The sequence below is a fragment of the Equus asinus genome, chromosome X (genome assembly GCF_041296235.1).
Source record: "Equus asinus isolate D_3611 breed Donkey chromosome X, EquAss-T2T_v2, whole genome shotgun sequence".
Lineage (NCBI taxonomy): Eukaryota > Metazoa > Chordata > Mammalia > Perissodactyla > Equidae > Equus > Equus asinus.
Genome location: NC_091820.1, coordinates 114,816,119 through 114,833,292, shown reverse-complemented (window position 1 = coordinate 114,833,292; position 17,174 = coordinate 114,816,119). Strand labels below are relative to the sequence as shown.

At 35.9% G+C, this 17,174-nt stretch overlaps 1 protein-coding gene across 2 annotated transcripts in view; it reads left to right on the top strand.

The window, feature by feature from the left end:
• TENM1 (teneurin transmembrane protein 1) overlaps positions 1-17,174 on the top strand; it is a 748,343-nt gene that overhangs the window by 569,814 nt on the left and 161,355 nt on the right. The window contains exons 14-16 of one of the 2 annotated variants that reach the window (XM_070502851.1): positions 4,977-5,162; positions 7,075-7,098; positions 8,879-9,025. In XM_070502851.1, coding sequence (XP_070358952.1) covers positions 4,977-5,162; positions 7,075-7,098; positions 8,879-9,025 — 357 coding nt within the window. The remainder of the gene's footprint in view (positions 1-4,976; positions 5,163-7,074; positions 7,099-8,878; positions 9,026-17,174) is intronic. The other variant, XM_070502852.1, reaches the window with a different exon arrangement.

The window sequence follows — 17,174 nt, the reverse complement described above, 5'->3', positions numbered from 1 at the left end:
ACCTTTACCATAAATCAAGTATCCTTATATGTTTTAGGATTCTATTCACTCTCATTGGTCTATGCTGAAAAACTATAAAACTTTATAAGAAAAATTAGAGAAGACCTGGATAAATGCAAAACTGTACCATGTTCATGAATCAAAAAACTCAAAATTAAAGATGCCAATTTTTCCCAAATTGTTCTTTAGATTCAACGCAACCTCAGTCAATATGTTGGCAGTTTCTGTGTGTGTCTGTACGTGTGCGTAAATATTGATCAGCTAAAGAAAGAAGCCGAATAAAGTAAGGAGATGTGCTCTAGTTAATGGCAAGACTTATTGCAAAGCCGAGTTAATTTAGACAGTCAATGCTGACTTCTGATCATTGAGACCAATCATTGGCCATTCACTCTCATTGGTCATTATATTAGTTCATGTTATGTAATGCTAGATTTGCTGTGTTATTTTGTTTAGGATTTTTGCATCCATATTCATAAGTGATATTAGTCTGTATTTTGTCTTATAATAGCCTTGTCAGAATTTTATATCAAGGTTATGCTGGCTTCATAAAGCACATCAAGAACTGTTTCCTGTTTTTCTACTCTTTGGAAAAGTTAATTCAAGGCTGGTGGATTTTCTTCCTTAAAATTTAGTATGTTTGCAAGTGAAGTCATCTGAGACTGATTTTCTTTGTGGGAGTATTTTTCTTTGTGGATTAAGTTTCTTTATAGAAACTATTTAGTTCCCATTTTTTCTTGTGTTCATTATTATAAGTTGTATTTTTCTAGGAATTTGTCCGTTTCATTGAAATTTTCAAATGTATTGACAAAAAGTTGTTTGTAATATCCTCTTATGATATTTTATGTTTGTAGGATGAATAGCGATGTCAACTTTTTTGTTCTTGATGTTGGTCATTGGAGTCTTCTGTATTTTCTTCTTGCTCAATCCCCACCAGGGGCTTACCAATTTTATCGATCAATACAAATCATCAATATTGGCTTTGCTGATTCTTTCTATTGTATGTTTGTTCCTATTTAATTAATTTCATCTCTTATAATTATTATTTTCATCCTTCTACCCTTTTTGAGTTTACTTTGCTCTTTTTTCTTCTAATTTCTTTGAATGGATGCTTGGGTCATTGTTTTTCAATTGGTTTTCCTTTATACCTTATATAAATGTTCCTATACACATGAATTGAATTATATTACACAAATTTTGATATGTGGCGCCTTCATTTTCATTCATTTCAAAATATTTTCTAATTTTCACAATGATTTCTTCTTTATTCTATAGTTTAGTGAGAAGCATATTTTTTAATCTCCAATCTTATGTGGATTTTATAATTATCTTTTGTAACTGATTTCAAGTTTAATTCCACAGTGGACAGAAAACATACTATAAATAATTTCAATACTTTGAAATATGTTGAGACTTGCTTTATAGCCCAACATATGGTCAATGCTTGTAAATGTTCCAAGTGCACTTTAAAATTATGTGTATTTTGTAGTCATTTACTGCAGTGCTCTATATTTGTCAATTAGATCAAATTTGTTAATCATGTTGCTCAAATATTCCATATCTTTTCTGATTTCTTGTCTGCTTGTTCCATCAATTAATGAGAAAGGGGGCATTAGAATTTGTCTTTTTCACTTTTGTGTTCCTTCGATTTTGCTTCATATATTTGGCTTGATGTTTTCTTCAGTATTGGAAATTTCTTACCCATTATCTAGTCAAATATTTTTTCTGCACCGATGAGACTGACAAAAGCTCAGCCAGGTCTCTGAGTCTTCCAGCTGCCTCTACCAGAATTGACAGACACTTCTAGAGGAAAAGCATCCACAAATGTCAGACTCACCTCTCTAGGTTTTCTTTTTCTCCTGGAACTTGGCGCAGTAGTACTTTACTCTTTTGTGAACTCTAGTAGCATCCAAGAGATTTTTTTAAATGTATTTTGTCTAAATTTTCTAGTTCTCCTCAGAAGAGAACGGTAAAAGTTACTTAGATCACAATTACTAGAAACAGAATTCCACCTTTAAATTTTTATATGCATACTTGACAAAATATCTCCTACCTGACTCCTGAATAATACAAGGCTTTAGAAATATTTCACTCAGGGCAGTCCATTGTAAGTATTATTGTTAGGTAGTATATTATTTTAGTACTGTTTTCTAACCCCGAAGTTTATTATAATAATTATCATTATATTATACAAATTATTATGTATTATTACAAAATTATTATTGCTATATACTCAGTGTTTCCTTGTCATCTCTCTGGGCTAGTGGATAGAGTTTATTAGTCCCCATCTCACTGAGATTGCAGCCTTTCAAGGTTCCTTAGTTTCTGCAGGAGTTTCAGTCCAACTCCCCATCTTAAATGGGCGAAAGACCTCATACTTTTTTCCTTGTGGACATAAATACCCAGGCCTCTAGTCTTTACAGGTATAATAACCCTTCAAGGCTGCCAGAGGGTTGAGTTATACGCTTACTTCTTTGACTATTAGCATCCTCTTTGTTTCTGAGACTTGAGCATTTCTCTTTCTTGTGAGCAATTTTACAAATTGTTACATTATATTCAACATTTCTAAGTGTTTATATTGAGATGGTTTAAAGATAGCCTATTCTGCCATTTTGTTGATACTGTTCATCTAAGTCCTATTACTTTTCAGGAAATCACAGAATGATATACTCCTCTATGCCTAAAATTTATGGTTGCATAAAGCAATATATGCAAAATATTTGCCTCTAATTGTTTCAGTTAGCTCTGACTTGATTGGCTTTTATTAATTTAGTTCCTTAATCTTAGAAAAACCCTTTCAGTTCAGATTTTAGTGTCTTGGCGGAGACCATTTAGGGGAGCACAATTACAATCTCTGGTTCACTACAAGAACTGCAGTTAAAAATCCAGATTATCATTCAGAGATTCAGAACCAAGATAGAGAAAGTAGGTGCTATTTCAACGTTAACCTACCTGAGTTATAATTTACTAGGCCAAGCCTCCTTTTTTTGTATTTTCTGGGTCCTGGACTTTTCTTCCAACCTGATGATCCCACGCACAGTTTTCCATTCAGTCTTCCACCCATTAGAACCTGGCTTTACAACTACCACGTTATCAATGTAACTCTTCCTAAAGTCACCAACAATTTCCATGTTGATAAATCCAAGGGCTGCTTCTCTGCTTGTCTCACTTGACCTTTCAGCAATATTATACGGGTAACTACTCTCTTCTGGAAAACGTGTCCTCTTTTGGCTTTAGTTACACCACAGTCTCTTGGATTTCCTCCAATCACTCACTGCCCTCTCCTTCCCAGTCTCCTTTGATGGTTCCTCTTTTTCTGCCTTATCTTTAAATCATGGAATACCTCAGGGCTCGTTCTTGAGGCTCTTTTATTCTCTCTCCTTAGGGATATCATACAGTCCCATGCCTTTAAATACCACCTGTATGCTAATGAGTGCCAATTTCATATCTCCAGCTCTGGCTTGTCAAATTGATGTGTCCCACTGCCTAACTAGCGCCTTCACTTGGCTATCTATATGTTATCTCAAAATTAATCTGTTTTATCTTCCATCCTTATTCCTCTTTCAGCCTTTCCCATTTCATTAATGGCAGCATTGTCCACCCAGTTGTTTAAGCCAAAACTTTTATTTTTCCCTTTCCTTCATTCCTCATATCTAATCTTGAGGAAATCTTGTTGGTTCTACCTTCAAAGTAAATTTCAAATCTGCCCAATGGCCCTGTGAGGTATAAATATTATTACTTCCCTTGTGTAGTTCCACAAGCAGAGATTAAGAGAGCATGTTAGTAATTTGCCTAAGGGTACATAGCTTTTACACAGAGGAATCCTTATGTCAAATCCACTGCTCTTTTTATCATACCTTGACCCTCAGAGAATACTGTGAATTAATTAGTAAACAGATTGATCTACATAGTAATAAAATTCATGACCATGGCTTTATCAGAAGAATAATCTCATCTACTGAAAAATAATCTGCTATCTATAGAGTAGAAACATTTGTTACAAAAAAGAGCTTTCTTACATGTAATATAGGATAACACTGATATCACCACATGTCAGTCCCTCTCAATATATAAAATCAGTTTCAGAATTTGAGACTATGAAAGATAGACAACTTGATTTCCAGAAGACCGTTTTTCCTTCAAGGATATATGGCCAATTGTACCCAAAACCTATTGCATTCTTTCTGTAGGCTTTTATCCCCCTTCTCCCCCTCCAACAAAGGTATTCAGTCAAGAGAAAGGCTTGCCGAACTTTTATTTTGGCTTCTCTACTGTGATAATTTTATTAATATTCAATGTTCCTCAAAAAAAAAGCCAAGGAGACAGAGGAGAGAACTTCGGCAGAGCCCATATACATCTTGATTATATTGGCTAAATATTGAATGACATTTCGAGATAAGAAGACTATATTTTAATCAACCAAGAGTTATTTTAAATGCTTGAAACAAATGCAAATATTATTAGTATGATCAGGGAAGCCAACTGATTGCCATCATTGGCAGCTGTACCTTTTGTATATTATGAATTTTACTAGAAAGTTATCTTTCCAATTGTAGAAACTGTCTTCCTGAATGAAGTGAGAGCACTATTTTACTGTTTGCCTGTTTTTCCCCAATGATTTCTTGCAGCGTCATAAAATCCCTGCAACATTATTAGTGATCTTAATGAATTTTTAGTGACACCCACTTGACATTTGTTTGGCATTGACTTCATTTCTAAGCCTTGAATGGCATTATCACTTTATGGACTGCTCAAAATCAACTTGACTGGGAGTTTATTTTATACTTGGAGACTTAACTATATTTTTTACAGAATTCCTTGTACGTTCACTCAAATGCTAAAGGTCTTTGTGACATTTTGTTTATATATTTAAAATATAAGTATAGACTGGGATTTTGGGTAATTTTAATGTCTTTTGGAAAGAGCAGACTTTGGTTTTAATAAAATGCGTAAATGTATCTTCTTTGAATTCCCAACAGAGCTGTGTACCATGGAGTGTGGTAGCCATGGAGTCTGCTCAAGGGGAATTTGCCAATGCGAAGAAGGCTGGGTAGGACCAACATGTGAAGAACGCTCCTGTCATTCACACTGTGCTGAGCATGGCCAGTGCAAAGACGGAAAATGTGAGTGTAGCCCTGGATGGGAGGGCGACCACTGCACGATTGGTAAGTACTACTATACTTTGAACAAAGTAAATTGGATTAATTGAAGAAGTAAAAGCAGTCTAGCAAGTCAATCACCAGGGTTTTCATAGAATTTGAGGTTGGAGGAGAAAGAAGGAGGGTTAGTCATAGTTTGTAGGTTTCATTAACTGGGAGGTTTCTTCTTTTGTTGATAATACCTTATTTCTTGTGTCATTTCCTTTCTCATCACTTCAGTATTCCTTATATTTTTGCCTTCCAAGTGCTTTGAGTTATTCAAATGAAAGATGATACATTGGAATAAAGCATCGTTAGTTAATAAGAGAAGTGTTTTTGTTGTGAAGATAACATTCACTGCTCATTTTTCCTTTTGAAAAGTATAGGTTGTTTTGGTTGAAAGCACTTAGAGGCAATTTCATTAAATGAGACTACTTTAACAGGGGCCATTCAATATCATTAAGGACTGTCTTTAATGTACATGAGGAAGACATTCCTGACCTACCATCACTAGAACATCTGTGTTGAATTGTTTATTGGGTCGTATAGAGAGTTTGTACCGAGGCATCTGCCCTCTCTCATCTCCTGTCAGCAATTTCACTCATTTTCAGAATGCTGCCTGAGAGAACAGTCTGTGGCTATGAGAAAACCTCTGTAATAGTTAATCTATCACATGGTCTTCACACAATTAAAAAAACACTACATAAGAAATGACGAAATCCGGCCATTTGTGACAACATGGATGGACCTTGAGGGTATTATGTTGAGTGAAATAAGTCAGAGGGAGAAAGTCAAATACCATATGATCTCACTCATAAGTAGACGATAAAAACGACAAAGAAAAAACACCTAGCATTGGAGATTGGACTGGTGGTTACCATTGGGGAAGGGGGAGGGAGGAGGGCAAAAGACGTGATTAGGCTCACATGTGAGGGGTGCACTATAATTAGTGTTCGGGTGGTGAACATGATGTAATGTACACAGAATTCGAAATATGACGTACATCCGAAAAAAATAGAAATTAAAAAAAATCTTAAAAAAACACTAATAGTAATCAAGGTTTCAGTTTTAAAATGCTTTATTTTTCTGGAAAAATACACGTATCTGCCACAAAGCTTCCCTGCATATACAGAGGGATGAGTAAGATTCCCACTATTTAGCTAAGGAAAATGGGTCACAGAGTGTTCCAGTGGCATTTCATGAACACACAAACAATTCATGCAGAGCAAAGGCAAGCATGCCCTCTGGATAACAAATTCATTGTTTGTGGGCTCTTTTTCCCTGACTAGACGGTACTACAGCTTTCATTTTTAGGTGAAAGTATTTTGTTATAACGGTTGGAACCTGCCAAAGTAATGTATAATATATATAATATATATAACATATAATCTTAATAAACTGCATTACTACTCTACTAAAGGTACAGTAAGTCTTGTTCTGTGACTGTGGAAAATATTTAAGATTCATTAAAAAGGTGGTGAGGGGTGAGATTCAGATGCAGCTTAAGTAATTACATTCCTGCACTACAGTAAGTTTATTGCCTTCACATAAGAGGATTTAAATATTGTGATGATTACCAAAGGTGGTTACTCCAGAACTCCCTTCTAAAGATATTACTAATAAGAAGTTCAATCTAGTGCTCTTTCATGAAAGTTATTACTGAAATGTAAAAATGCAGTTCTTATACTTTTAATGAAATATGACACTTTTTTTGGAAGCCTAATAGAGTTTCTTGGAGAGAAGCCATTAATATCTTTCCCACAGAAAATATTATTCACAAACTGCACAGGCCAGTATACCAACTTTTGAGCTGGAGGCATTTCAGTAGTGTGCAGTTTGCTGTTCTCCTCCCAGGCAACACATAGTAAACCATTAGTACATGTTATGTAGCTTTGCTCTGCCAGAAATTGATTCAATCACTATTTCCCCCCCTTTTCAGCTCACTACTTAGATGCTGTCCGAGGTAAGATTTTTCTCACTAGTTTTATAACAGAAAAATATTTTAAACGGAAAATATGCATGTGGGAAAGGAAGGGTTGGTGGGATTTTTTTCTTTTACTTTTGTCAAGCTTTCTTAAGTGTAATATTGCCAGGTTCGTGCTATAATAGTCAGACTAAAAAGTAATTTGTTTTTCTAACATCAAAGAGTCATTTTTTGTCTTAGTGTATAATGGATTGATAAGTAGTTTTAAGAACTATTTTTCCTTGTCTTTACGTTGAGTTCTATGTGTGTGTGTGTGTCTGTGTGCATGTCTGTGTGTATAACATGGACAGGAAATTATTAAGTGAACTAATTTGTTGGTAGACAGCTGAACTTTTTCTTTAACATAACAATATAGCTCTAAGCCCCTGTACTGTATCCTTACAAGGGCAGGAGAATTATCCCCCTGTAAGTACCCTATCATCCATCCCCCAAGGGACCTGCCTTTAAGGCATAAGGGATATACCTTTATCCATTGGATATACCTTGAGAATGGAACTAGATAAATTCCTTTCTTAATCCTATATATGTTCATCCTATACTACTTCTTGAGAAATATATATATATATATAAAATCTTTTCATATTTTCTAACAGCCATCTGTCATTTTATTTTAAAGTTTTTTCATCCTCTGGTCTGTTGATAGTTGCCTGGAAACCATTTGGAAGGAATACTGGGTTACTTCTACAGAATTAAAAGAAAAACATTCTTTTGCTCTTTACACTTCTGGAATTTTCTTTCAAAAACAGAAAATGAAAAGAGTGTTGATTGGACTGTCTCCAGTAAAATCTAGACTTAGCCCTCTATTGCTACTGGGAAAATTTCCAGAAGCTGTATGCCATTATTGCTGTCATCGGCCCACTGAGCGCTTGGCATATGCACAGTTGCCCTTTGGAAGAGCCTAACTCTAAACTACTGGTAGAAAGAGTAGGGCATCCCTGAGAAATTAAAAGTCTAAATGGACACCATTGTTAGTGTTTGTGGTTTATCAATGGCTAGAAGTCATTTAAGCATAACAATTTCCTCTTGACTATATTTATCCAGTTATTCCGTAGAATACTGAAAGTCTAAATTTGGCATGCGTTAATTCCATAAACATTTGTTGAGCACTTACTACAGGCATAATATGATGCTAGCTTCAGAGAAAGATATCAGATAAACAAAAAATTCAATCCTTAGCCCTTAGATCAATAATAATCTTGAGAGGAAAAGTTAAGTAGTTGTAAAACAACTGCAGCACGTTTCTATGGCACCATATGGGCAAATACTTAACGGTATGGTCTGAACTGTATACGAACACACCTAAGTCCCAAAGCAGTACATCAGAAGGGAAAAAGCAGCCCAGACTAGAAGTAGTTAAGGAAAGTTTCTCTTCATAGAAACTGCTGTCTTTTCCCAACTTATTGGCCTTAACTAGATATAATATCATCCATCCATTTTTGATTGAAATGAAGAGATAAGTTATTCGAAAAGAAACCAAAAACATTTCTATCTCTATCACAGTTTTCATCTTATCTGAACCAGAGGTGGGGAATTGGAGTTAGCACTAATAATGCTTAATTGGCTCTCTAAGGAAAAGCACGGCAGAGTAAGGGATAACAAGTTCCCTGGGAAGGTTTGGTAAGCAAGCAATCTCCTCTTCCATTTATTCAACACCTCATCTGAATGGAGCCCAGATCAGATGCTTGCCTATAGGCAGATACATCATTGTTGGTCTGTCCTATTCTGACGTCTCTGTGATTGTTATCTGCTGTCTTTTCAGATGGCTGCCCAGGACTCTGCTTCGGAAATGGGCGATGTACCCTGGATCAAAATGGTTGGCACTGTGTGTGTCAGGTGGGTTGGAGTGGGACAGGCTGCAATGTTGTCATGGAAATGCTTTGTGGAGATAACTTGGACAATGATGGAGGTGAGTCATTTATAAAATGTTCGTATAAGAAAGGAATAGCCCAGCCTCTAGCACAGTGATGACCAATCTGGCCAACAGTGAAAATCAGGAATCCTTAGTATAAACAAACAATATTGAGTTACGTAAGGTCATACAAGTTTTTTCAATCTCAACTTATTGAATATTCACTATGATAAGACAATACTCCAAACTCTTTGCATGCATTATATATGATTTAATTTTCACGACAATGCTATTAAGTTTAGCTACTATTATTTTTCCTGTTTATAGATGGGAAAGTTGATACTTGGAGTGCAGATGGTAAGTGACTTTTCCAAGGTCACACAGCTAGAAAGTAAAAGAACCAAGGTTCCAATTCAGGGCTATATTACTTCAGAGTCTGTTTTCTTAACTACTACAACCATGCTGCTTCCCGTACCTATGACTTTTATTATTCCAAATTAAATTAATGTACCATTGTCCAAACTGTCAGATGCTAGTGTAGCTTGCATTATACACACTGTGAAATAGTGTTCTTTGTTCTTAGTCATTTAGGGCTCCCTCTTGTGTCTCTACCTTTTAGTAACACTTTATATCTGTCAAGGGACACAGCATCAAGACAATTCACAGTAGAAATTTTTATATTTAATTCAAGACCTGCAAATGGTGTTTTAAAAAGCAATATGTGGCTCCAAGGCCTCAGGGTAACCACCTATTTTATCAAACAAACAAAAGCATCTAATACATTGTACAATCAGGCCTCCAAACAGCCCAAATCACCTCTGAATGAGCCTGAAACAACAAATCCTCACTTTCCTATTTCTTTCTCCTCAAGGAAACATGAAATTACCAAAAAAAGTTTATTTCTAGTTTCTATATATTAGCTTAAAATTGAAGCAGATTATTAAATTTGACTCCTCAGGTTTCTATATCTGCCTAGACAATTATATACTTTGTTATTTGAATCCAGACATAGGGCTTAAATCAATAAGGTAGCAATCATAGTTTAAGCACCTAATTGGGTGTAAGAGTTTGCTCCTTTATTTGTTCTAGCTAGCCGTTTACCTTAAAACGTTATAAGACCTTATGAATTTCAAGCTGAAGCAGCTTCATCATTAAGAGCACAGGGCTTTGAAGTTAGACTTTCTGGGTTCAAATATTAGCTCTGCTATGTACTTACTGGCTGTGAGATTTGGGAAAAGTTTGTTGATATCTCTGTGCTTCAATTTCCTTATCTCTAAAATGGGGCTGATAATAATATTAACTGTCTAATAGGATTGTTAGAAATATTAAATGAGATAATTCATGTGAACTACTTAAAAGATGATAAACTACACCACTCATCTCCCCCACACACACATACACACATAATGAGCTTAGGATAACCATTTTCTGAAGAGACAGTTTACTACTACCCACCTAAATTGAAAACTTTATTTGGAAAGCCAGAGTGAGATTTTCAATTAAATGGGGTACACTGATCAGCTATTTACTTGACTTTTATGGTCCTCCAAGATTCACCTTCACCTTCCTTTACCACCTTTTCATAATATGCCCCTTAACCTGGTATGCCCTCTCCTCTACACCCATCATTCTCTGTCCATCATTTAAGTCCCAACTCAAGCCATATCTTTCATGGAACCTCTGACATCCACCACCCCAATCTCCCATGGTGCTTATCATGTGCACCATGTAATCGAATACTTAATTATATTTTGTCTATATGGTTTTCTTATTACATGTTAAGCATGACTCATAGTTATATGCCCAACATAATCACTAATAACATTAGCTCGCTTGTATTCAGGATTTACTATGTGCAAGGCACTGTGCTGAGTCCTTTATGTGAATTATTTCATTTGGTCCCCATGAGGTGAGGACTACTATTAATACTACTTTACGAATTAGGAAACTGAGGCACGGAAACGTTAAGTAAGTTTCTCAAGATCATATAGCAAGGAAATGATAAAGCCAGGGTACAAACCTAAGTGGTCTGTCTCTTTCCAAAAAGGATTTGAGGTAGTAATAGAGATTTCCCAGTTGATGAATTGATTACAAGGTTTGTGCTCAGAAAATACATTAACAACCTATGCGATTATAATTTCTGACTCAGTTAGGGTTGAGCCAAAATAAGTGTCCTGCCCTAATAAAGCACAGCTTGATAAAAATAATTGAGTACTTAATTATAAAGTATTTGTTTATGACCTCAAGTTCACCTCAAGGCAGTCAAAAGTGTTGCATGAATAGATCCATTAAATATTAATGAATTCGTGGATTATCAATTCTCAATATCTGTGGTATATGTAGATACAAAAAGTATAAAAGATTTTGCTGAATCTGTATTGACCTCTGAACATTCTTTTAAAACTATGTATCTATGTGGGAATCAAAAATCAAAGACCCTGTTAAGACTTTAGTGCATTTGTAAGATTGTCTCTTTAGGGAGTGGTGGGGGAAAGCTCCTTGAGAGTTCCCTTACCATTTTTTTCCTTTAGTAGGATTAAGATGATATTGATGATAAATATAGATTCACTTCTACCTTGAGATGAAAAGATGGATCAAATAACCTCTGAAAGCCCCATGACTAAGATTTTGGACAATAATTCCATTTGTATGATATCTAAATATTATCCCTAAGAGTACGTTAAACGCCTCTCATTTGATCTCAGCGCTCCAGCTATCCAGAATGGCTAGATTCATTTAGTTGAATATGACTAATGATTAATATTTGCATACGTCTGTGCATGTGTGTGTGTGTGTGCATTTCAATTAAATCAGAAAGTGCCAATTGAATGTTTTAGAAAAAAGTGGTCCTAGTTTTTAAAATGTAATTCTTAAGAAATCTTCCCAATCAAAAATAAAATCACTTTCAAGCAGTTGCTTCAAGTGGCTGCTGCCTGATTACTCCATATTATAGCTGGTACTTAAAGAATGACGGGATTTTTTTGCATTCTAATCAGCTTTGAATACTCATTAGTATCGCTGCTACTTCCTGCGGCTTTGACTTTGTTACACTCTGATTCGATGCATTGTGACTCTTAGTAACTAATTGGGCTGCATTGAATATGTGGGTTGACACAGCTGGTCTAGGAACTATCTAAGTGCTCCTTGAATAGTAAAAACAGAACAGAGAACAAATAACCTTTGTATTTTTTTCCGTAACATGCAAAAAAACGAAAGCTATCTTATGCATTGTGTATATAAGACCTAATTACTATAGAAATCACAAACCTATCAAATGTCTTGACCTTATGTATGCCCTTAGCTAACAAGCACCTACCACGTGCACACCCTGTGCTTGGAGGAGAAGGCAACATTATGGTGACCACATTTTCATTTGTTAATCATGTGTCCTGATTTGGGGTTGGGAAAATAAGATCACCATACATTACATGCACGAATGAATTGACATTAGAAAAAACATTTAGACATTATATTAACTGAATCAGAATAGCTAAAACAAAGAATAGTGAGAGCAAGCTAGAACTATCAGACATTAAAGAATATTTTAAAGGTAAGATAATTAAAATAAAGTGATACTGATGTAAGAGTAGACAGATCAATACAACCAAATAAAAAGCTCTGGAACACACTCTAGTACAAATAAAAATTTAGTATATTATAAAACCAGCATCAAAAATCAGTGGGGGAAAAGCATTATGAAATAAATGATGCTGAGACAACTGTTAAGAAAAAAAACTTAGATTTTCAATTCACACCATATTCCAAAAGAATAAGATAAATAAAAACACTCCAGCTGATTAATGAGTTGAAGGTAAAAGAAAACTCAAACATAATTAGAAGAAAATATAGATGACAGATCTCAAGATAAGAAAGGATTTCTCAAACATAAAAGCAAGGAAAGAAATTGCAATATGAAAAAAATGATAAATTGGACTTTATCAAAATTTTAAACTTCTTTATGATGTTTGGCTAAGTTTGTAGACCATCTAGTATCTATTTGAACACATCAAAATCTGGACTGTCTGATATAGTTGCCACTAGCCACATGTGAGTATTTAAATTTAAATAACATTTAAAATTTCATTTCTCAGTTGCATTAGTCTCATCTCAAATGCTCAATAGTCACATGAGGCTAGTGACTACTGTATTGGCACTGATTGAGAGCATTCCCGTCATCAGAAAAAGTTCTATTGGATAGCACTGATCCAAATGTTTGACTCAAATGTTTAGCTTTCAGTCAGATATTTCATATTGGGTACCCAGTTTTCCATTCATTCATTACTACTTTGTGCCAAGTATTGTGCTTGGCACCGGGGAGAAAATGACAAACAAGACAAGTTTCTGCCTTCATGGAGCTTATGATCTAGGGTGGAAGACAGATATAAAGCAAGAAACCACACAAATAAGTATATATTTTCAACTGTAAAGAGTGCTATAAAATTTTTAGAGTGCTATAAACGTGTATAGGGGGACCCAACCAAATCTATGTGATAAGGGAGGCCTCACACAAATCAGGGGAAGAACTTTCCAGGTCAAGGGAACACAGCATGTACAAACGCCCTGAGGTGGAAATGTGCTATACTCTTCTAGGAGTAAAAGGTAAGTCATTGTGGCTGGAATACAATGAGTCAGGGAGAGATCGGTGGGAGATGAAAATATAAAGGTAGGCACTGGACAGATCATACAGAACAGTGCGAATTTTATAAGATCTTCAGCTATGAACAAAGATTACATTTTTTTCCTTTTTCTCCCCAAAGCCCCCTGATACATAGTTGTATGTTCTTTTTGTTGTGGGTGGGTCCTTCTAGTTGTGGTATGTGGGACGCTGCCTCAGCGTGGCTTGATGAGCAGTGTCAGGTCCGCACCCAGGATTCAAACCAACGAAACACTGGGCTGCCTGCAAGCGGAGCGCGCAAACTTAAGCTCTCGGCCACGGGGCCAACCCCCAAAGATTACATTTTATTCACTCTAGTTAGAGGAAGGAAAGCGGTTTCTGATACTGTGGAAAGATTGTCAAGAAAGTTCAATTAAAAAGATATAGAATAAGAGTGTTTAATCAAAGTGGACTTTCCCCTCTTGATCACTTAAGTATTTGTCACATGTTTGTCCAAACTTCTCTTGTACAAATTCTTCCAGTGGTCTATATTCATATTCATTGGTAAAATCAATAAGTTAATTGCATAAAAGAGAATGATCTTCCAGGATCATTCTTCATAACAAGTCACCATTCATTAAGAATAATAGCTGTTTGCAAGCCTATTTTATGATGTAGTGTTTCTAGATCTAGAAATCAGCACCATGGGTGAATTATGAACACATATAAGCTCATGGATCAATAAGCCTCATGTTTTGAATGTCACCAGCATGCTGCAGTGTTTAATAAATAGAAAAATGAAATAGAAGGAGCAATGAATTGATAACATTTGCTCTGTTTAGGGGCCAGACACCTGCTCCATGTTTACTTTTAAGATTTGGCTGGTACAAAAGACCTAGAATCAGAAAGCATACTCCTAATTATTCTCTTCTGACCATCTCCTCCTCATTTCCAAGCAACTCCTTTATTAAAGGATCATCACTTAGTTATGAGAGCCGAAACTGCCAAGTGATTCCAGATACAAGTGGGACAGGACTGAAATTTTAAATAAGGTGTCAGAGAAAGTCTCACTGGGAAGATGGCATTTGAGTAAAGACTTAAAGGAGGTGAGGGGTGAGCCGTACTGATATTGGAGAGAACAACACTCCAGGCCTAGGAATAGTGGGGAAGGGGGTTGCAGGATAGTAGGAGGTCAGGTCAGAGAGCTAAGAGAGAGACAGCAAGGAACCAGACTGTGAGGAAGTAAGTCTTGTCAGGACATGGGCTTTCACTCTGAGGGATATGGGAAGCCATTGATGGCAGGTGGGGACCAGGAGGACATGAACATTAGTGGCATATGAACTATTTATTTTTCTGACCCAGAAAAAGCAAATTGTATGAGGTTACAGCAATAACAGTGATTTGAGCAGGTCAAATCCTGAGTACACTTGAGCTTCTCCCACTTTCTTTTTACTAATACAGCAAAAAGCTTGGGTGAAAAGTCAGCCTGAATAAATGAAAAAAAATTGTTTCTAAACTATTTCCAAAGGAAATACAGTCCTATTACCTTCAATGCATATAATGGCAACAACTAAGCTAACAGGAGTGCCTAATAGGGAACCTGCTTTAGTAAAAATTTATGAATGATTTATAATTAGCCAGTGTTCATGGGTTTCTAAAATGCCTGAGATTTTGTTTAACTGAGTCACTGAAATGATCAGCCCCTCAATTTCTCTTTCACTACTAATTTGCTTGGCAGACCCTCTATTCTGTAGATGCTGAAAAGGTTAAGCTTCAATCCAGCCCCTGTCCGACTGATAGCAAATTCTGAATTTATGAAATTCAATGAATAAAGATTTACTGTAGCATTAGTGTCTATTTAGAGCCACATAAGATCCCACCTATCTGACAACCTAACAGAGCAGAGTTCACAAAATGAACACGTTCCAACAAACTGAATATGCTACACAAAGGTTAATTGCCCTCTGGCCAGTGAGAAGGCAACTTCAGTAGCAATGAGTCTGAACATTTTAAGCTGCCACTGCAGACCATTGGCATCTACCCCTAGGACTCTATGCTTAGACTCTTTGCAGTCTGTACAGTCCAGATTTTGGTTAATGGCAATACCTCACATTTATCAGGAGTGCTAGCTATGTACTAAACACTGTGCTAAATAAACTCTTTATGATTATTATAGCACATGACCCTTACAACAACTCTATGGGTGGGTATTTTTATTATTCCCATCTTGTAGATGAGGAAATTGAGACTCCAAAAGTTGAACTGATTTGTCCAGGATTATATCGATTGTGAGTGGTAAAGTCAAGATTAGAATCAAAGTAGTCTGGTTCTTTGACATTAACCACTGCATGCGTTCTAAATGCCTATATAAAGTCAGGCACTTGGAAGTCTTACAGCCGAGGTCAGTACTCATAATACTACTTAGATTATGATGTTGAACCTGTGATCTGCAGTCCGAACACTGGGCGCTAATATGACTCCCAGATTACTTGCAGCTCTGCAACCACATTTAGCCTCCCCATCTTTATTTGTAAAATGGGGATGAGAATGTCTACCTAACAAGATTCTTGTAGGGATTAGTTGAAGTAATATATGTGGAAGTACCTAGTGCCATACCTCACAAATATTAACTAATCTATACATGTTTCCAAATCCTTTTGGATACCTTACCATGAACAAGCTGTCCTTTTTTTTATCAAGACGATAATGTGAGTGCTGTCCCTAAAAGGTATATATTTATAAATTCATTTTAAGGATTAGGAAAGTATGAGTTTTTCCCAACATCATTCATATTCCTTTGTCCAATCCTTCTTTCAACCAAGGGTATACATCTAGTAGGTAAAAGTTTAATAGTGAATGACTTGATCATGTACAACAGAAATCAGTGTCCTTGATCTTCATCAGTACCAGTTAAGCCAGCTGGCATAGTCCTTAACTGGTTGGCAAAGCTAGGATCGGTGAGTGCCATGTTTAGTCCTTCAAGACAGCTTAACCTCCTTCTTTTTTGCTTTTATTTTTATTCCTTTAAAGGGAATAAGCCCTAAAAGTAAAATAAGTTAACATTTGATATGTCCATATCTGATACCCTGAGCCTGGCTGTCAGGAGGGTGCCACAGCTTCCAATTCAGAACAATAAAAGAATCGTTAACAGCCAAAAAAAAAAAAAAGAAGAAGAAGAAGAAAGAAAGAAAAAAGAAACCCACACATGCGGTGTGACTGTCATTTGCACTTCTTTGTAACAGTCTAGACATACTGTATGGGGTGTTATCTAATGTGATAATTGGTAAGAAGATCTTTGCCCATCTACCGGGCTTACCTATGAATTATAATTTGGGGGTTGCATGCCATTATTGGTTTGCTTGCCTGCAGCCTTTCTAGATTCAACAGAAGTCTTGCTGTTCTCTCAGAAAACAAAGGTCTTAGAGGGTCAGCCCTGTATAATAGGCAATTATTAAATAGGAAACATTAGCTTGGAATTTATAGCGCATAACTAGATGAGAATGTGAGTCCCAATTCTGAATTGGCTCTGTGTTTAGTTTTAGAATACAGTTTTGAAGATCATTTGGGCATTACTATTTATTTAAAATCTATTTATTTTCAGAAATAAGTTAG